Source organism: Podarcis liolepis (genome assembly GCF_965112155.1).
Source record: "Podarcis liolepis genome assembly, chromosome: 5".
Classification (NCBI taxonomy): domain Eukaryota; kingdom Metazoa; phylum Chordata; class Lepidosauria; order Squamata; family Lacertidae; genus Podarcis; species Podarcis liolepis.
Genome location: NC_139556.1, coordinates 57,317,342 through 57,340,232, shown reverse-complemented (window position 1 = coordinate 57,340,232; position 22,891 = coordinate 57,317,342). Strand labels below are relative to the sequence as shown.

Sequence of the window (22,891 nt, the reverse complement as noted above, 5' to 3'; positions counted from 1 at the left end):
AGGCTTTTTAAAGTGTTTTATAAGAGCAAACACAATTGATTATTAGAGGTTGGCATGCAACAAAACTCTTCTGAACATAGTGATTTTATATTGATTTTGAGCCCGTCCAGCTGGCTTTATCTACTAGCAGTTTCAACTTTACAGGCTATCTGCACATTATGTTCAATGTGTTGCTTTCACTTGCTTACCTGTTTTATAGCATCCTGTTGGGTGGGGAAAGAATCAGGACTGGGAATGTGCATGCAGGAAGTCACATATCCTTCCATGTTACAGACCCAGCGAACATTGCTGTCCATCTCCAAAGCTGCTATTTGCCCCAGGAATAAAGCTGCTCTTTGTGGCCACAGTACTCTTCCAACCCTGCCTAAGTGCACATTTTGACGTTTTCATGAATTCATCTCATATCACGTTAATGACAGGTGCCATTGACAACGCCAGTGATAGCAGATGCAGCTAACAATAACAGCAGCAGATGCGAATCCTTATGCTAGCAATACCAGGTGCATAATCACATATACTAATAGACTAAGAAGTCTATATCCAGGAATGTTTATTTAGGAATAATCATTTACGGTATATCCCCAAATAGGGATGAACAAATCTGCCAATTTCAGCTCTCTCTGTTTCTCATTTTTCCAGACATAAATTCATTTCTCCATATTTTTGCAGCAATCGTCATGAAAATTTGTCAGCAGTTTAGTCCAGTTTTTCCTAGTACTATGCATATTTTATATGCAGTTTTAAATAATATACACACTATTGCAAACAATGTTCCCTACCACAATGCATTTTTCTCCACGTTAGTTGAAGAACTGCATCCTAAAATTCAGCAAAGTGCAAATTTAGAAAAACAGTTGTGTTTCAGTTCATGTAGCTGTGAATTAGGCAGTTTCTCATTAAAATCCAAATGAAATTGGACCCCCTTCCCCCCATGGATCTTTGAAAATATCACTAATATAGACATATCCTCAAATTATCCAGAGAAAGGCATCTTATTGTGGGTAATTCGAGTGAGAATGCTGAAATAACAAAGTTGTCCTACATCCAGAAGATGTAGTCAGGGTTTTTGTTTTTGGCAGGGAGGGTAAATGGGCGAAGCTATGCAACCAGTTGGTCAAATATTCTAACAAGCTCTTACTGTACTGACCCCATCACCTCAGGATGACATCCACCTGGATTTCTGAGATGCCTTATAAGTAACTTACTTTCTCACCGCCATTCATCAGTTGTCAAGCACACCCAATTTGCAGACTTGTGAGCTTTAAGACGCACCATTATCACATTTCCATTTGATCATTTTACAGGACTAGCGCTATAAAAAGTGCCTCTCAAATATATCCAGCAAGCAGTGATTGTTATCCATTTGAAATGCCTCCACTTCATTTCCAACTTAATTTATATTCATAAACTAAGGGAAAGCTGACATTGCATGTGTGGCGGTTGATACACCTTTCACAATTTTATATACAGGAAACATAGTTGAAAGGAATAGGATTAGTGGATCGCTGCAATGCGGAGCAGGCTAGTAAGAGGCTGGAAAAGGGATCTGCTTCTCTTTAGATACGAGAGCACTGTTCCTTTTCTCTTGAAAACTACAAATACACAATGAGGGCATGGGTTGGGAATTGTGGCTGCAACATTAGCAAGCTGAAATGGTTCGATAAGAAAAATGATATGAAATTATATGCACCTCTTATGAACCAAGAGGTGCATATAATTTCATATCATTTTTGTTTCGTTTGCTTAAAAATCCTATTTTAACTGTATTTTTTTTATAAAATAAAGGACAGTAGTAATGAAATATCCTCTCCTTGTCTCATGCTATGTGGTATGCTGAAAGAAATAGATTGACCTCTGGAAGAAAATTGGTTAATCTAGGCCAGATATGATTATAAGGAGATGCGCAATTATCAGTCTTTAAGCTATGGCAGCACTGATTAACGCATCTTAGAGCTATACTTTCTCAGTGCCAAAAATCTCTCAGGCAAAAGAAGGAAGTTCTTGCATTGGCTCTGCCAGGAATCTCTTCATCCAACAGATAACAATAATAGCTTATGGTTATAGCGTGCACACATTTTCTGAACCACAGTCAAGGCCTCTTGTTTTGCAATATATAACAGTCTGCCAACAGATCACTTTCCTTCTTTGGCAATTCATGGTGAGGAACAAGCTGTCCCGAAGCAGCTATCTCTTTTCAAGACTTGCAAATGCAGTTCTAAAAGAGCAGTTAACTTTTTTTAAAAAGACATTGTTAGCTACTAAACCCAGAGATCCTGGTCCTTTAACAACTAAACCAATAGTCTATCTGTGCTACTCAATTTTGAGGCTAACTATTGTTTATAAAATGTACCGGTTGGTTCAGAAGCTGCCTTTATCAGACCACTGTCCACCCAGTTCAAAACTGTCTGTGTTGACTGGCAGTAGCTCTTTTGGGTTTCAGTCAGGAGTTCTCTCCCAATCATACTTGAAGATGGTGGGGATTATTTTGCATGCAAGGCAGATGCTCTGCCACTGAACTATGGCTGGTGCTACAGTGCCAGAAATCCGTAAATCCACTGTATTCAAAGAGTCAGTTAAGGCTTTTAAAGGGGACCCAAGTGGTTGCTGGGAGATCCGATTTTTATTCTCAAGTCTCAAAAACCAGCTTCACTGTGTTTCTGGAGTAGACCAGGTAGCAGAATTGCTTTTATTTACATTCCTATTTAGTAAAATGTGAGTGTTGTGTGGGCTAAACCACTTGTGGGCTAAAGATCTTGAAACGACTCCTAATGTTTGGAGATGCAAAATAATTTCATTCTACTCTCTGAAACTTCCTTGAGCATATCCAAATGGTTCTTTGTTTCTTTCTGAGGTGTCCTGTTTTGCTTAGATTCTGTTCCTCAACAAACAGAACAGAATCCTTTCAGACTGCAGGAGTGGGTTATGATCCCCTGAAGTAGAAAATCAACACAACAGAGAGCAGGTTGTGCTTGAATGTCATCGCTCACCTGTAACTGAAGCTGTGCAATCTATGCTAGATCTCCTATACTACACCTAGACATTGGTCGCTGGCCCACCAACTTCCTTTCAGGGAAAATATAAATCAACCAACCCTAAACTATATGGCACAAACTTTAACATTTAGAAAATCTACCCTGCCTTTCTTTTCTTTTCTCATTTTTTTATTACCGAATATATCCTGCAGCAAATATCAGGTGGTCACTTATTGAATTGCAGGAAAAGTTCAAAGCTTTTGGGCCATGTTTATGCTAATAAGGTTATCCTTAGTGGCAGTGCAGTGTATAACATAAATCACCCTTATCAGCCACCTTGCTAAACCACTGTGTTTCCTTCTGCAGGGTGATCTCCAGAGGACAAATATCCAACTAGATTTTGGAGATGGTACTGCTGTGTCCTATGCTAATTTCAGCCCTATAGAGGATGGTATCCGACACATTTATAAGAGCACTGGGATCTTCCAAGTGACAGCTTATGCAGAAAACAACCTGGGTTCTGATCTGGCAGCACTCTTCCTGCATGTGATCTGTAAGTAGTTACCTCTGGTGGGCTTTGAAAAAGCCCCTCCATAGACTGCATGCATAGTTCATTGTTTTGGAAGACTCCATCCTTAATTCCTGTTTTCCATAATACAATTATTTGGGTTTTTTTTTACTGTTTGACATGCTTTACCATTCTTATCTCATTCATTTGTACAACAACCTTGTACTATCTTCTTGAAGCACAATCCTGTACACTATTAAGTCCCATAGGGAGGTAAATGAGCGTAGGATTTCAGCCTGAATGTTCTTATTTTACATATGGTGAACAAGGACCAACAGGGTGGATCCAGTTAGAGTTGAACTTCTCCCCACTGAAATCACTGGGACTTCACTTGATCAGGACTAACTTCCCACACTGATTTCTGGGCACAAGGCAATGATTCACCAGTGCTCACCTAAGGAGTCCTATCAGCTTGACCCCATGCTCAATTCCATCCTTGCCTCTTTTGTAAAAAAAACCTATTATAAATTGTATTTAACAGAGCACATTGCTCTGAACTTGCAGCTAATTAAACTCAGTGCTAGCCATTTAGAGTTTTTGGGAGTGGCTAAAACTGGTGAGAATTTATACAACTTTGTTCAAATACACTAAAAACAAATATACAAATTGTAAATGTATGGTACAAAGCAACAGCCATAAATTGAGCTGTAAATAAAACAATTGCATGAACTTATATAATATTCTTACATAGGTTTGAAAACATAGAGTGAAATCCAGTAGTGTCTTTCCACCAATAGAACAGTCAGCAGTGGCAGAACACACATGTGCCTCTCTGGAATGGAATGGGGGGGGGGTGTTGCAGGTGGAAGAAGGTGTAAGGGAAAATCTAGTTATGTGATGTTGGATATTGCCCATCTGCATTTCTTTTCCTTGATAAATTTGAATTGCTACTGATTCTATGAAAAGGTATTTCCTAAAATATTTTCTTCTTACCTTTTTGAATTCCTGGTGGTTCTTTTGCTAAGGTTCCTAGTGTGGCACCCTCAGAAGGCTCGCTTGGCGTCTACCAGGAACTCCACTCCTCCCAATTTTCTACTGGAATTTGTTTTGGTTGTTTGTGAGGGGAAGAGGTTGCCTTCTTTTTAGTCTGTGTTTTATTTTTTAGTGGTCTCTAGGAGTTTTGGTGGGAGGATTCTGGGCATTACCAGTGTTTCTTTTGTGAAATGAATATTTTGTGACACCCACAGTAGTTGCTTATATTTCTAAATGTGTTCCTGGGCCCTAAAAGATTGGGAGAACCTGCTTTTTGGGTGCAAGTATCATGTGTAGTAACCATAGGCAACTCACATTTCAGAGTTTGACGTTTCAGAGTGCAAACCATGTATTTGAAATATGATTGTTTCAGCTGTTCATTTGCACTTCACCTGAAGCATACCAGCAACGAAAGATGCTACTATGATTTTCTACTGATTGAGGGTAGAAGGAAGGATCAGAGGAGTAGGACATTAAAAAGAAGTCTGGCAGATTTTCTGCATTGAAGGTTGGCAGGCAAAAAGTTACAGGGAACAATGATGTCAGCCTTTTACAAGAAACAGTTGGGATCAAGTTCTGAGAATGTTTTTTTTGGTGATAATGTCACAAAGAAAGATTGTGAAACTGAGGTTTTTTGCTCTTCTTATACAGAATTCTCCAATTAGTTTTAGAGAGAAAGGCTTCATTTGCACTGAACATTTAAAGTCCATATCTTGTTGGACTCTAAGTCTCATCAGCTGCAGCCATCGTGGCCATTTGTCAAGTATGATGGAAGCTGTAATCCAACAACTTATGGAAGCCATTACATTGGCTGCCCTGGGTAGATCATACTAAGTTAAATGGATCTCTGTTCACATCACCTCCAGCCAGCATGACCAATGACTGGGAAATATGTGGGTTGTAGTCAAATAGCAGAATGCTGCTGTAAAGATTATGGAAGCCAAATGCATTAATGAATTGCTCAAACATCACCCTTCATCTGCATGTCTTAAAGTACCTTATAGTCTTTATGGTTCCTTCTTCAATGCTGTCAGCAAGAAATGTAGGATTTCTACCACCTCTGCCTATTCATCTTAACCAACTGAGAATCATAAGACTGAGTTGTGCTTCAACTGCACAAGTCTAATATTCCTTCTAACGATGATTGAATTAGGTTGCATGGAGAAATTGATGCTCAAGAGTGAGGCTCTTCTTCATGTGCCACCTCCTCATGAGGTCTGGAGGGTGGCAACATGAGAATGGGCCTTTTCTGTGGTGGCTCCCTGCATGTGAAATGCTCCCCAGGGAAGCTCACCTGGTGCCTTCATTACATATCTTTAGACAGGAAAAAACATTCCTCTTTCCCCAGGCCTTTGGCTATCTAAACAATCCATGGCCTTTCAAACGGGGGTGGAGGGTAGGGTTAAAGGGTATTGTTTTTGTTTCCTATGGAACATGGAATATGTTTTGGTGTTTCTATATTGTCAACCACTCTCTGGTCTTCAAATGACATGTGGTCTAGAAATTTAATAAATAACTACTACTACTACTTATTGGGGTAGTGATGAAGTGGGATAGGTATTTACAAGTTCAATTTCCCTGCTGGAATGAAGGTATTATTTAAAGTCCCAGTATCCCTGGTAGAGAAATGATGCCATTCATATCAGGTTTTGTGTCCTTCAAGCCTTGGTTATGCTAGTGGGTGCTTTGCATTGCACAAACATTTTGCATGCACTCACGTGGAATGTGTGCAAAAGATCAAGCCCTTTCCACTAGGACCGTATATAGAAGTATCTTATTATGTTTCATGGTTACCTTTCCCAGCCAGGACTAATTATCATGAGATCCCACGGAGACTGTGCAAAGAATAAGGTTCATGATTGCAGTGTCAGATACGCATAATTAAGCCTCTCTAGTGTTAAATATCCATGGAAGAAAAATATTTTATGCAAACTCTCTTAAACTCATACTGACAGAACATATTGGACCTTGAGCGTTCACCAGCAGGAGTGTTAAGGGGGTGGCCTAGTGGGTCTGAGTCCTAGATCTTTTGCAATCGATTCCAAATCTTTCTTTCCCCGTTAAAAAAAAAGCACTTTAAAAATGGTAAATTTGCTTACAGGACAGCTTTCCCTATGAAAATTGGCCTAAATCTGCTAACTTATAAATGAGCAGATGCAAATGTTATGCAAATCTGTGTAATGGGCCTGTGCACAAACTTTTTAAGGACTTGGAAACATCCCCTGCATATGCATTTCCATTGGTTCATTCAGGCTCTTGTTGTGTCCATGCGTGCATGTGTAGATAAATGTTTTTTCAGATTGGTGTCTGCATTGTGATGTATGGGTTTTAATGTGTATGCACTGAAGAATCTTTCAGAAAGTCATCTTATGGATGCAAAACAATATATTAGAACTGGCCTAGAGAATAAGTTGATTAACGGTGAGATCTCCCACCTGCTTGTAATTAGAGCAGTTTACCTGACTGTAATATCTGAGCAGGCTCAAGAAATGATCAGTTATTTTGAGCATGCCCACTGCAGAACAATGACAAATTATCATTCAGTTCCATACACGCTTGCTAACGAAAACAATGGGGGGGAAACCAGATGGAGAGAAAAACTAAAGTTTCAGTTTGAAACTTCAGATTTTCCCATCTGTTTGTAACTTTTTTTTGTCCACTCTTGGTGACAACCTAAATGCCTAGTTTCTTGAAATGAAAGCTTAACTATAAGTCTGCTGTTTTGCTCTGAGGGCATTGCAGTAACTTGGTTAACTTTAAGACAAACCATTTCACCTGCCAGTCTAGTTTCTGTTTTCATAACCTCTGCGACTTCATATGTGCTTGGGCTTGGTTTTGTATAAAAAAAGCACTCTTTTCTATAGATATCTTCCCAGAATATTTCAGGTACTTTGTAAGAAGGAATATATGAGCACAAATTCTTATGCTTCATGCCTATTCTGAAAAGTAATCATGTACAATATTCAGTGTGTATCCCTTTCAAATATGTCTCAGATGCAGTAACTGGGAAATGGAATGGGACCCTAATTCCTAGGATTTCAAAGAAACATCCCTGAATCTTACATGCATGTATCGTCCACAGTTGATAGGGCATGTGCATAGATTTAAACTTTTATTTCTGCACCCAAGTAGAATATAGAAACAGATTCTGCCCATAGATTTTACCTTTTGACAAGTAAGTTAAACGAACCATAAGGATCCTGGAACTAGACTACTAATGGATTGTTACTAGAGGATACATTGCACACTGGATTCTTGAATTTTGCTAATTAAGTTTTAGCTATATTTGGATTTATTTAAGATGACCATGCGGTTTACGTTGTGTATTTTGACAGTTCTGTAGTTTGCAAACTAGCTTTAGTACAATAACTTAGAAAGATGGCATACGGTTTTAAAATGTAAGGAAATACAGCACAACAGACTGAAGGCTTATCCACAAGCGACTATGGGAAGTATTCAACTAAGTTGTACTCCCAGTAGACCTATCGAAATTAATGGACCTAATGTTCATTCATTTCAGTGGGTGGGATTCAACTAACGCAAAATGCTAATGGAAGCCATCACAAGGGCTCCTGCTAGCGCAGTGGAGCTTTCCCTGCCCCCCTCCTCTCATGCCCTCCATGCCTCCCCCAGACCTGCTCTAGAAAGTCAGGAGAAACCCCAAAACAGCAAGTTAAGGGGAGGAGAGGGAGATTGTTTCATCTGTAAACAGAGATACTTGCACTGAAGTGACAATGAGATGAGCGCAGCATTGAATTTCTCCCAGTGGATCTACTCTGAATAATTACTCCATGTTTACTGCCTGCAATTATCACTCTGCCCAGAATGGACATGTGAAATTGCCGTCGCAGATCATACTTGTAGAACATCATTGCTATCAGTGAAGGCAAGGTTAAGTAGTTTCCATAGCTGACTCGGATATTATGGTGAGCTTTAACCCTATTATGACTGGTTAGCAAAGCCATAGACAAGTTTAATTTTAAAAAGAAGAAAAGATTTGGAGTCGTTGCACATTTCTTTGTCAGTACAACAGGCGGAATTGTATATACTGTTATACACCAACCTTTGGTTGCTACAAGTGCATTAAGTTTTTTAAAAAGGCATTTTTACATTTAGCCTCTTTAAAATTTGCACACTTTGCACAAATTAGAATTGTACAGAAGGAATTTCTAATACATCTCACTGTGTTTCCTTTCCACAGGTCCAGTAGAGCGTGTCGATTTGAGGGTCCCCTTTGTGGCCATCAGGAATAAGGAAGTAAATATAACAGCTGTGGTTTGGCCCAATCAGTCGGGTACCCTCACATACTTCTGGTGGTTCGGCAACAACACAAAGGTTTGAGCCTTTTTAAAAATGAAACTATAAAAATAAAACCTTGTTTATTTTCTTTGAAAGGATTCATATTTGAATCGTGTGATGTTTTGATTTTATATGTGGAGCTCCACCTTATTTGAAGCTGCGGTAAAAACAAGGTAATTTTTCCTTGCTGTTGAAAAAAAGCTTCTTTGTTTTCTAAACTTTGCCACTGCCCCTCTCTCGATCTCTCTCTTTCTCTCTGTTTTTGTACCACCCCTTGTTGTTTGCATGAGTTCTGACAATGTGCAGTTGGTTATTATTGGAACATTGTGTGCAGAAGCTATTATTGTTACTAGAATTCAAAATTATACACCACTATATCTACTGGATAATGGTGGGCTTTCTGCTCAGCATTTAAAAACCACTGGTGATCAAATAAGCATCATTTCCAATATGAATGTCGGAACACACTTGTATTTTTAGAATCTCACACAGTGTTTTAAATCCAATGGGGACTGAATAACTTTTGGCATCTGTGAATTCAAGCTAAGATCGTAAGCAGCACTCTCTTAGGCTGTCCATGCTGTTTGTGCCTTTGAGGACATTTCAGAGAAACTGAACAGCGAAAGTGCTGTTGAATGCTCAGTCGCAATCAGTCACCTATTCCATAGAGCCATGCCGATAAAAATTATTCTGATGCTAAGGAATCTGCATAAATATTTGTGGGGGGAATGTTCTAGTGATTGCTTAATTTAGATGTTTACCTGGAAGATAAAATATTTTCTTGGTACAATTGCTTAGCCACAAACTGGGATTTCATGTCTTGCTTGAAAGACTGTGGGTTTCAAACTATATTCAGCAGCTCCTCACAAATGTATCAGCAGTTCCTAAATGAGAAGGTCAGTATTGGTGAATGAGCTTTCATTAAATAGAGCTTATTTGCTACTTCTCATTTCACTGCAATATAGGATGTATTCTGAATTCTTGTGGGGCAGGAATGGAGCCCTGCAAACTTGGCCCATTGTCCAATGTAAAACTCATTTGTGCCCTAGTATGCACCCAGGGGATCTAAACCCCACTTGCCAGAATCAGATCATATTGTACCCTAGGTCAAGAGTGGGACATAGGAAAGGTCCCCAGTCATTTTAATTGTGAGTGTTCTTGGCACATACCTCCCCGGGAAGCATCATCACATAATGACATTAGCAGGCATTTAGTCAGAGAAGACATTTGACTTTGACTTGCTAGGTTGGAAACTATTTGGAACCTAAAATAGCGGTGGTCTCCCCCCCTTTTTTAAAGAACAAAACATTGTAGTTTCTCTCACATACTGAGATATCTACACTTGGAATTTGCAAATGAGAGTAATTGTAGTTGCATTTTTGTACCTGCAATTTAAATCTTATCTATGCTTATGCCTCTGATTCCTGGGTGCACTCACAAACTTAAAGCTCTTTAAGCTGCAGATGCAAAATGGCACCAAAATAAGGGGCAGCTTAAAGCTGGTAATAGTATTTGGCTTTGCAAAATGGCAATAATCATGGAAAGGCCGTAACAGAATACTAAGCAATGCTAAGCTGCCATTCTGATAGTCTGAGGATTTACTGATATTTTCCACTGATTCACAAGGAAGGGAGCTAAAAACAGCTACAAAACTGCTGTTCTCCCAGGGCCCTTCTGCCTTTATTCTCTCTGGGGGGTTCCACTGTTCTGAGTTGTTATTACTCTCTGACCTCTATTGATGCACTCAGCGGGAGCAAAGAACTCTAGGGATTGTTTCCTTGAGCACCACAAGCCCACGAGGCTTGGGAGCAATCCTAGAACTCTTCACAGGAGTACTGATCTGTAGCCACAAAGTCTAAAAATCTACACTAAAGCTTTTCAAATTTGATGGGTTAAAAACAACAGCATGCCACACATTCTGCAATGTTCTTGTTTAAACAAAAGCAAAATACTTTCTCAACATGATATGCAACGTTTCCCAGTTCCCCAGCATTGCTCTTTGGAGAGCTTGATTGCAGGACTTTGCTGATGTAGCCCCATAATAATCCTATTATTTAAGTCACCAGGCGAGTCTTTTGCAGTTTTAATATTCAGACTGATCCAAACAAAAGCATGACCTGTAAATCACAGAAAATGGTGGGTGGGTACTGCTGCTGCTTTTATAGTAGGCATTAATCTGTTGGGATGGTTGATGTTGCCGTTGGTGTTGGAAAAAAGCACTTATGATGAGCGGCAGGGTGGGCAGTGCGCCGATAGCATCCCTAGGCTGCACCTCTGGCCCAACACCAGATGCAGACCCTCCATTCCCTCTCCAAGACAGAGGGATTTTCCAGTGGTAGGAAGTAAAATTCCTATAGACTACAGCAGCACCTCCTTCCTGCCCCTCCAGTCTGGGCTAATATTGCACCATAGACCCTCGTGGGCAGAGTTTAGTCAGAACTGACTCACCCATTTCCCCTACCCAGGTCTTGGTAGTACACACCAGGACAGCCTGCTCATTGACATTCAGCATGATGGATCAGCATGATTTTATTAAGGACCAACCTGGCATTCCACAGTGGAACCGCCATATTGCTGAGTACAGTGATAGAATGAGATTGGCACCACGGATAGGTGAGAGCTTGGTTGGGGGGATCTCAGACTCAAGCTTGGGATAAAATTGATTCTATTCAAGTTTTGCTGTAAATAAGATAGCCACTCCACATGTCTGAAAACCAGTTGTGGCCAAACAGCCTTCTTGATTTTGCATTACAACTTGCCATGTGGCACAGCCAGATTGATTTTTCACTGCATGAGAAGTAATTTTTCCTGAACAGATTTATCACATTAAAACAGCAAATTGGCAATGTGATGGCAAGAATCAGGCAAATATTTCATTGCACTGCCAGTTAGGACATTAACCGAAGACGCTGTGCAGTATAAACTGACTTTGATTTTTGTAGAATAGCCAGATTCTGATGCCTTTAACCCATGGGAGGAGTGACGCAGATAGAGATGGCAATTTAGGCTATTTGTAGACTCATCGCTTCACTGTAGCCTCCTGCTTTAAAGGTACCACTGCAATATACAGCTCCATTTTATACACATCCTAAAAAGGGAAAGGTACCCCCCTAGACGAGCCTTAATTTCTTTTTCTAGATAGAGCTATTGTAGTGAATTGCTGGTCCACTGCTTTAGCAATATACCTAAAGGCCAATTTGCTTGGATTAACACAGGTCCAGTTTAATAAATGTGTCTGGCTGTCTAATAGGTTTTGAGCAAATGAACCTTAAACTCCTTGATTTAATTTAGAGTTAGTTCCCAGACCTCAGTGCATGAATTAAATCTAAGGAGCTACCTGAATGTTAAAACTCTGTGATGGGGGTGAAATCAGCCATGATCTAATAGGACATACACCATAAAAGGGAGGCAATTTTTAAAACAAAAAACTGGCTTCTTATATATTTCTTGACTTGGAAAGCACTGCTGAAGTCCCCAGAGTGGGTTGTAATTCTGCAAAGGGTTTATGTAGAATTTATGTAGAATTTGAGCATAAAAGAATGACCTCATCTCAAAAAAAATTATGCCAAGACTTGCAGGGATAAGAGAGTGAGAGAAACTTGGGAGGTGCACAATAACCTCCAAATAATCACAGGCTGAAAAGGTGCATGCCTTTAAAAATAATCAAAGTTCAGATGGTAAACAGATAATGGCAAACTGTTTTATTCCAAAACAGGACTAGGCCTTGTAGATGAGACACCATGGCAATACTCCAGGCCTGTACCCCAGCCCTAGTTCTGCACCCTGTTACTAACATCAGTCATACACATAGAGAACCGGAACATCAGATTGAAGTGGGAAAATGAGAGTAGGTGGCAAGGAGCAGCAGTCTCATTCTTCCAAATATGTATTTGGAAATCTCATTCTTGCAGGAAGCGATGGCATCTGTTCACCTCTTTTCATCACAGACACCCTAAATTTCTCCCCTGGCAAAGGTAGCTACCAGTCCAATAGCATGCTCCAAGCAGACATAGAAGGACCATCAACATATGACTGTATGCAGGTTAACAACAGCTGTATTATTGATAAGTTTCCTTTAACCATGGCTAGGGCTTTATTTGAGATGCAGAAGAGAGGGAATAATAATTTCCAGGGGTAGTTGATTCCTGCTAAAAGTCAGCACCCAAGCTAGATTTGTCTCATTGAATGACTGACTCTTGCCATCACACCCATAAAGAGGACTCAATATGCAAAATGTATGGTATTAGGAGGGACTGGATCTCCACACTCCCATCTCCTGGGCATGGTTGCAGCCACAACCCATGGTAATTGGAGCAAAGGACCCAAATGAAATCCTCCCTCTTGGCTACATCAACCTTGGGCATGTGAACCTGACATGCACACTATGGCCTCACTGTCTAGCATTCACCAAGGTGTGCATGTAAAGGGAGGTAAAACACTGGAATAGGAAAGGAAGGAAGGAAGGAAGGAAGGAAGGAAGGAAGGAAGGAAGGAAGGAAGCTTAATACGTCTAGCCCCTGCCCCTTCTTGATTTGCCTAAGCAGCCCTCATGCCTACAAGAAGTCATTCCCTGGGAGAAGCCACTGGAGGATTCTTCTTAGGAGTGTTACAAATTTGCCACGCATTCCTAGGAGCTAGCTGGTGACTCTTTTCCCACTCATATATACAAACTAAACTGATGCATTCAAATCCGTATTTTTGTGTGTGTGACCCTTGTGATTCATGCAATAGAATACTAAATTAACTATGAATGCATATGACTTTTACAGCCATTCATCACCTTGGACAGCAGCATCTCTTACACTTTTACTGCGGAAGGAAGGAATACCGTCACAGTGCAGGTCTCAGCTGGCAGTGTCCTCATCCAGGACACCAAGAACATTGCTGTACATGGTAAGCAGACACAGACTAATTCAAGAGATACCACCCCCCCCAACAACTGTTTCTGGCTCCTCTTCCAATTCTATCCCCCACTTCACCAGCCCCACCACAGAGTTTGACAGTGGACAGAAAACACTTGGGATTGTGCATGCAGTCAAAGGTAACTGCTGCAGGCTTCATTCTAGGTTCCTTTAAGACATAACAATCCTCCTTACATCCTTTGATACTTAGGTCTTAAAGGAGCCCAGAATGAAGGATAAACACGATGCCTAAAAACCTGCAGGAGTTACTGCCTTTTGTTGTTGGCATCTGTCTGTCTTGAGAGATAACGGAGTGCACCTCTGGGGATGAAGCCAAACCCATGGAGAATCACAGCACCTGCTGTGGCATCACAGCATCTACTGTGGTTGCAGAGACTAACTCCTAACTGCTGCCTTCCACATTGTTTTTGCTGCAATAGCAGCACTGAAATGACCTATCCAGGACACAAGCCTGGGCAATGTGTATGGAGGTCCTGGACTACCCTGACAACAAGACCCCACTCTCAGCCTCACAATACATTTGGCACCAGCTTGGCTGCAGGAGTTGCCAGAAGGAGGTGTGCAAGATGCCATCCAACCATCTTAGGGACTCCACTCTCAATTTGTGTAGGGCTTACGCCTTATCCTTTTCTTCTCCTGAACATGTCCTGGAAAGCAGCAGGTATGATTTTTTTCTCAGCATTTCCCATGAATGGGTACGTATAGCCACAAGGCAGTGGAGGTCTTCCTTCTCCTAGATGGGCGACCTTCCCAGGTTGACAAGCCCCATTTGCTCCTCATTCCCCTCTACAGCACATGCAGTAACCACCTTCTTGACTGTTGGACCCACTATTGGTCTTATCCACTCAATCCATCAGAGCCTGTCCCTAACTCACCAAGCGTTCAAGACCCATCAGCTACCCTCACGTTGTTTAGTTGGCCATTCGAAGCTATTTCCCAGGGTGTGGCCACTGTCCCATGCTAACAGCTTCTAGGAGCCACAGGTGAGAGCTGAGTGCAGGGTGGGGACTTCCTTTTACTACATACACAATTGACAAGTGTATTCTGTCCATCTACTGCTTGAGGACTTTGACATAAAAATTCTGAGGCTTCCTATTACCTCCCCTGCCCTCTCCACAAGCATTCATCATCCCTGGTTTCAATTACCCAGGCTCTCTTATGACATCTAAGCTAATGGCATCAAGACCTTGCTTCTAAAGCTCCATTGTGACAGTAGATCAGGTCAACTACATTAAGATAGTTGAGACAGGCAAGGAACATATAATTCAAGTAGGAGAATGAAAGAGTGATGGGGACAGAGGCTGAGACAGAGCAGAACCACTGGGAAATATGGATGGCAAGACTCTCAGACTCCTTCTTACTCACTCTACTAATGACAAGAAGGCATTCTGTGATGGGTCAGAGAAGAGGTCCAGCTCTGTGAATCTATAAACTTGGCTGCCATTGAAATTTCCCTTGCTCTCCTGCAGTCAGTTAATTAGGAAGTAATTTCCTAGTGCCTCATGAATTGCAGTATCCTGATTCGCCTGTCATTAGCTCAATTGGTATCTTATTTGTTATGCATAACTACTCATGGCTGCACATGGGGCTAACAAACAGATAATTCCTGCTTTTGGAAAACAGAAGATTTGCAGTAAGGATTTGTTCAGTGGAGCACAATGCATGCCAAGTATAATACAGTGGTGCCCCGCAAGACGAAATTAATTCGTTCCGCAATTTTTGTCGTCTAGCGAATTTTTCGTCTTGCGAATCACGAAATCCCATAGGAATGCATTGAAAATCAATTAATGCGTTCCTATGGTCAAAAAAAGTCCAAACAAAGCCAAATTTGGTACAACAACAGTTTATTAACTGCTCTTTAAAGTCACACATACTGTAAAGAGCAGTTCAAAAATTTAAGGGAAAATAAATTAACTTTATAAACAAAACATGTCTTTGTTTTTAGACAAAGAAAAAAAAGTTGCGAGACGTTTTCGTCTTGCGAAGCAAGCCCATAGGGAAATTCGTCTTGCGAGGCAAATCGAAAATGGAAAAACCTTTCGTCTAGCGAGTTTTTTTGTCTTGCGAGGCATTCGTCTTGCGAGGTACCACTGTACAAGAACAAGCCTATTTCTCATACAAAGTGTCCTGGGATGGGAAAAAAGTGGTTGATTAAAAAAGCAATCTAGTATTTTGTCTCCTTTCCTTTATTTTACTCTCTTACTAGTATATTAGTATATATAATTTATATGGTACTGCACTATTCTCCCCTTCCCCCAATCTTTTTCATCTCACTCTTCACTTTGGATATTTCAGTACAAAATGAACATTTTTATAGTATTCTTTCAACTTTTAAATGGGAAGTTATTGTTTAAGTATTGTTCCCCTGGGTTTGGGACCAAGCTTATGTATAATATTCGTCACCACCACAGTAGTATAACCAAGTGTTTAGATTTTTCTTATGTTCCTAAAAGTTATGGATTCAAATTTAAGCCATTCTTATCCTAGAGGGAACTTTTCTGCTCCACTCAGCTATATTTAAGTATTCAATCATTTGGGAAAGTCAAAGGTGAGCTTTAACTTTGCTTCCAGACATACATTTTTGTTAGGTAGGTAGGTGTATGAAACTTCACATTTTAGAGCTGCTGTTTGACACAGTGAGTCTGAGGTCCGGAAAATGAATATTTTCAACATCTAAAAAGTAATCTTTAAAAATTAGTTTGGGGGGCAGGACCAAGAATAAGGATTCTTCCTATAGATTTAAGGAGCAGAAAAGTTAGTTGGTATTCCAAATGTCTGGTGGATTTTGCATTTCTGAGAACATGTGTTTCTGCTCTACCAGCCTTAAGCTGTAAAATAGTTCTTTCTTGTCTAACATAGAAACTGATGCACCTTAACCATCTCAGCTTAAACAGCTGGCTGGCTGGCAGGATTACAATGGAGTTTGACTGTGATTCTCTCTCTGCAGAATATTTCCAGTCTCAGTTATTATCATTCTCTCCCAATTTGGATTATCACAATCCGGACATACCTGAATGGAGAGAGGATATTGGCAGAGTCATCAAGAGAGCCTTGGTGCAAGTAAGTATTCACAAGCAGACCAATTAATAATAAGGGTGATTTTCTTACAGTCTAAGTAATCTATTGCAGGGTAATTCAGAAAAGGGAGGCTATTGTTCACAATTAGCAGCATTAGCAGCCACTGCATTTTTATCTAAAGCCAAGTACCGTAATAGGACTTTGTAAATATTTTCCAACACTTTCCAGAACACCAGCAAAACCCTTCAAGGAAAGGCAACTGAATTCAGTTTGTTCCCTGAACAAGGGACTTACAAAAAAATCATCTGCTTCCTATCATAACAAATGTTTTGCAGTCTTTAATCTCATTCATCCACCCAGCAACTGGGGTGGTGTGTGGAGGTGTGCAGATCATTATTATTGTCATTATATGGATATAGGAATTTCTCATTATTCCAGTAAGTATATAATTGTCTATGACCTTTGCAGTTCATTTTTCACTTCTTTGAGATCTTTTTGGATCCCTTGGACACAATGAGAGCTTAAGAGAGACTATTCTTTGGATTCCATCTTTTTATTCATTTCTAGAACCATGTCCTGTTGCTTTCATTTGGGAAACAATAGTTGAGTTGTACTGTGTGAGAGTTGCACACATATGCACAACCTGCTTTTCTCTTTTGGAAGGGCATTTGCCCACGTTTTATTTTATTTTTAATATATATTGTATACTTCTGTAAACTTAAGGGGTCCCCTGAGCCTGCTGACACATCCTTCCTGTATTTGGGTAGTACTGTTTTGGCTATGTGAGCATCAGCACTCACCTTGCGACGTTAGGAGATAAGAATGATATAAAGATAAGAAGACTGCAAAGCTGGATCCGAGAAAGACCTTCAGATATTTTGTCTCAAATTTCTCTTTATTATTACTTGTTCTTTTTCATTGCAGATGGCTTATGTTCATGTTGCCTTTTAAAATCTGCTCGGCATACTGAGTTTTCGCACTCGGTAAACAAAGTGTGAAAATTTGCAGGTTTTTTTGCCTACTTGTTATCCCCACTGCTGAAAAACTTTCTCAGTGTGACTTAATGATAATTCTGCTCGCTTTGATCAAATGCATTCCTGTTGCTCAGAGATAATAAATAAATAAATAAATAAATAAGCAAGCAAGCAAGCTTCATTTGCAGCATCTTGCAAACAAGATGTACACTGCAAGCATGTAATGTTGCAAGCAGTACATTGTTCAAATATGCCAGCTTCCAAGAAAACTTTTGGTCTGTTCTAGCCCAATCACACCTGCTTTTTGCATTTGAAGTTTTATTAGCAGCTATCTATAGTTGGGGGAAAATAATGTGGCTTGGTTACTATTTATGCAATCGAAAGATATAATAAATTGTATACTACAGTATTAATATTGTTGTTACATTTATGTTACCTTTAGGACAATATACTGTGCAGCCTATTTAGGATCAGACAGCAAAAAGCTGGCATTCAAAAATGTATATACCTGTATGCTATAATAATGCAGCTGATTTTTTTGGATTCTTGAATGTTATCATGCATGATAGCTGTTGCAAATCTGAGGTTAGGAATGTATTTTGAGTGGTATACTTGAGTGGAGCAACTGTCTCCCTCCACACCACTTTTACATTTCGGCAGTATAATTTAGGGAGTCAGAACATCTTGCTGATGTACTTCATATCATCCAAAATCTACCAGTATATTCTCAGTAGCAGGATATGACCACAACTTTCATTTTTATGGGGTTGTTGAGAAGAAGTATGGTTTGGTCTTGCAAAACCATTGGTATCTCATGTATAGAAGAGCCCAATGCTTTCTTATCTTCTCTTTTCATATTAGAACTCATACAAGAAGTTGAACAAAGAGTACCCTGCTTGGCAGGGGGTTGGACTTGATGGCCCTTGTGGTCTCTTCCAACTCTATGATTCTATGATTCTACCCTTATGATTACTACTAATCCTCCTTCTGGTCCTCTTCTTTAGGTGACTGGCATCCCTGAAGAGCAAGTTTTGGTGGCCGTTTTCCATGGTTTGCCCACCTCTGCAGAGCTTTTCATCTTGCCCCATCAAAACACCTCTGAGAGAAGGAAAGGCAGTGAAGGTGACCTGGAGCTGGTAAGGAGAATGCTTCTCATTGTTCATGCATTCCAGCTATTAAGATTGTGGTTTGTGGCAAATTACCACACTAATGCTGATTTCCTCAAGTTGTTGTAAATATCGATCTCTGCGCAATGTCCTAGGAATTGACTGTTTTAGAGATTTAAATAGAGGATCAAATATGGGACCAGAATCAGTGGTGGACCTTGGGGTCTCCAATTTCAGCAGCACCAAAATCCCTCTTCCCACCTCTTGCCTTCCATTGTACCTCCTAGTTGTGGCATCCCCAAGGCTCCATGCCTAGTGTGACCGAACCAGTCATGCTCCCCTAAATCTGCCTCTATCAGATTCAACTAATGAGTTCTGCTACCAAAACCATGTGTGAAGTCTTCAGCAAGTGCAATGGGGCTTTTCAACCTCTCTCCTTCCCTTGCGTGCCCCCTGTGTCTCCCCAGATTGGCTCAGGGGATTGGGAGAAATGACATGTGGAGGAAGAGAGTGGAGATAGTTCTGTCAGTTGAAATGCTCGCGCCGATGGAACAGCCTTCTTAGTGCTATTATTTATCATCTTATTTATTCAATTCATATCCCACCCTTCATCAGAGCATCACAGGGAGGTTTACAGGGCTATGTTGAATTCCTCTCATGGAGTGCTTTGTTGAACTTGTAGGCATATATAATTTGAAGCTTTAGAGTTGTCTGACTGGATTTGACCTCCTATTAATATTGTTCAATTACCTTTGAACTTTTTTTTAAAAAAAGATATTGAAATTTATAAGAGGTGGATGGACACGGCAGTTTTCTACTTGCCTATATGCTGGTTTCGATAGGGTTGTGGCCACTGTTCCAAGCACTTGGACAAGGCCTACTTACTGCATCCAATCGCAACCACACTTACAAGGAAACGAAGACTTACGGTACCTCTCTCTTGGCAGCTGCGTGACTAACTTTCCTTTATTAGCACAGCTCTTTATTAGATATATGCATTTATTTATTATTTCTTCATTAGAAACATTTTAATCCTTATGGAGCATTGAACAATGGGCATGACTAAACTAGTCGTGCCAGAATAAAATACAGTATGTTCTTCCACCCTGTCCTGGGATGAATTTGCCTCTCCGCCCCCCTTCCAAGGAAAAAAAATATATGGGACCTCTTCTACTGGTCAGGGTGTACAGAAGTGTACTTGACCAGGTGGCATGTGCTTCATAATATATTTCCAGTCTATTAGGACCAGCACAGAAACCCACCCACCTGTCGCATTCTGGAATATGGTTTTAGCCAGTTACCTAGGCAAGGCAGCTGGGATGTTGGTGCTGTGAGGGTGCAATGCCAGAGCCAATAAATAACTCCTCATGGTGAACCTACACTATGCAGGCATCTCCCTTGCCTTGCTCATCTCCCCGCCATCCTGGTGAACTGCAGCAACGTTCTGCAGCTCTGCCCATCTGGCAAGTCACTTAGGGGTATTTGAGCTCAAAACCATTTAGAGCTTCAAAGGGAAGCATTAGGACCTTGCAATATTGTCTTTAACATTTACCAAGTAAGCATGACGGTAGCTGTAAACACCTGTTACTTAAGCTGCCTTGATGAATTCTTTTAGCATTTTGGTGTCACCTATATATATAAATATATTGGGCTTTACGCCTTATTTGAAATAAGCAGCTCCTTCGTCCTTCCGATACATTTGATATCCAAGGAGAACTGCATCCCATTGATTTTCACTGTTCCTACAGATTTCTGGCATGCTCACTCCATCAATATTATCTGCCAGTACCAGGCAATTACTATAATTAGAGTAACCAGATTCAGTGGAGGACATTGTATTTTTAATAGGTGTTTAGAATATAGAATTTCAGCAGGTGCAGCTTTCCTAATCTCTGTACAATAAGTTTCGATCTGACAAAATGTGCCCTTCTACAAAGCACCTAAAAGTATAGCAGCTGTATTCTGCTTTGCATTTGGTCACTCTAACAGCCGTTCACCCATCCAAATTTCAGGCTTCTAGATGGTGCAAGCATATCATGCCAGCGACTTTGCAACACTATTTCTGGGCTCAGTTCAAAGTGTCAGTTTTGACCTCGAAAGTTCTTCATAGCTTTCAGTCAGGGTATCTGTCTCCTGTCTGCCCGTCTCTATATGCACTTACCTGGAACTTAAAATATACTTTTCCAGGTACCCAGCCAGGTGAAGTATAGTGGGCGGCTTCTGGCAAGGGGGGCATTTCCAATGACAGCCCCCTTGCTATGCAACACTTTCCCCAGAGAGACTCACCTGGTACTTTCATTTTGGTGCCAGGTGAAGGAAGACCTTTTATTATTATTATTGCCACAGAACTTTTAATTCATTTAAAACCCTTTCAGTTGAGTTGTTTTTTATGTTTTATTGATTAATTTATGTATTTTAATCTGTTTATATCTTTGTCTTAATCACTCTGTGAACATAATCATGGGGTGGCATATAAATATTTTAAATAAATAAATAAACCATGATTCTACCCGTGGGACCCTGCAACAAATTGTTGCAGCAGAGAGTGTTCTGGGTTCCTACCACTCCAACCTCTATTCCAGAACTCTGTGCCTACTGAGCATGTTGAGTCCTTGATGAGCTGTTTTTTCCTCCATATATTGAAAGCCTAGAAGTGACTTGAGTGGGACACCTAATGCCACATAATGAATGATCCACACCCATGTTTGAAAACATATGTATCATGCAATTACATTTTTCAGACACGCAGGATTGGTTACAGATCCCTATTGAGTGTGTATTCAGCCATAAACCCAGCTAGGATATTGCATACAAACTATACCTGGAAGTTTCAATAGCCATTTACTTAAATAAATAGGTAATTACAGTGATGAATAGCAGCTGTGATATTAAGGTGAGATTAGAGTCATGAACAATAGCACAAGCTTGCTTAAGCTTCCATGCAGAAATTAACTAGTGATTAAATCAGCGGTATCACTTCTGGAGGCCTTATGTGGAGCAGGAAGTATAAAAAGACTTTCCAGCAAAATCCAGTTACTCTTGTTGATGGCCTGCCAGATAGCTTGTGGATGTCAGCTCAGTAACCAGGAATAATCCTTATCTCTTCCAGAGTGCTTTTCATTGTTCACCGTAGTGCTGAAATTTTCCAGGTGAAAACTTATTGTGCAAAATAGGGGGACAAAATGGGCACCATTTCAGTGTAGGTGGGCGATTTATTTTTATTTTTAAGGGCTTGGAGATGTCCAATGTCCCTTGCAGTAGAAGCACAAATTGCTGCTGCCATTTTGCCTTTCCTTTTTAAATGATTCCCTGCCCCCAATGCAAACTGGACGAAACAACAGCAAAACCATCATTTGTCCCTCCCTTCCCTGAGACCTGGGGACAATACTGTGATGTAACATCATTCTTACCAGGTTTTGCATGGAGCAAATAGTGCACAGGGCTTGAGGAGGACAAAATTGCCACCAAAATGACCACTTAGTTTTTGCTTGAAAAGCTGGTAGAGAATTGAATTCACATACAATAGTTCTGAATTCATTACACCAACCCTGTTGTTATTTCTCTCAGTGTGTTTACAGCACAGCTGAGATTTCTGTCTTTAACCTCTACAGTGCACCAGTTCTTATATAACCTCTGCACACTGATCAGGATCCCTTTTATCACACCAAGTCATTTGAGAACTTGCAGATGTTCAATATGTTTTAATACACCCAGATGGAGTTAGTTACCTGCCTTGAGACTATCAAGATTGCGAGGTTTAATAAGGAATCTACATGGCTGAGTCACTCTTTTAACTAAATATTTAGAATGTAGACTCTTCAGATGCTAAGCTTTGAACTTTGAAAGGCTATTTCTTTCCCTTATAAATGTAGATCTTGCCTTGAAAGGTTACAAGACAGGTTTTTTCCTGCAAGTCAGCAATGGCAATATGAATGTGGAAAGAAGTTTCTGCAGGGAAATTGGATGTATGTCATAAGTGTTAAAGGGTAACAACATTGGCTTGGATCCTAACAGCCGCAAGGAGGAGGAACCTCACAAAAGGGAAATTCCAAATTCCCCA

At 40.4% G+C, this 22,891-nt stretch overlaps 1 protein-coding gene across 1 annotated transcript in view; it reads left to right on the top strand.

Annotated features, from left to right (window-relative positions):
* Nucleotides 1-22,891, top strand: part of SORCS3 (sortilin related VPS10 domain containing receptor 3) — a 428,038-nt gene that overhangs the window by 382,055 nt on the left and 23,092 nt on the right. The window contains exons 19-23 of the mRNA XM_083504742.1: nt 3,339-3,525; nt 8,714-8,847; nt 13,581-13,704; nt 16,681-16,793; nt 18,730-18,861. Of these exons, the coding sequence (XP_083360868.1) occupies nt 3,339-3,525; nt 8,714-8,847; nt 13,581-13,704; nt 16,681-16,793; nt 18,730-18,861 (690 nt within the window). The remainder of the gene's footprint in view (nt 1-3,338; nt 3,526-8,713; nt 8,848-13,580; nt 13,705-16,680; nt 16,794-18,729; nt 18,862-22,891) is intronic.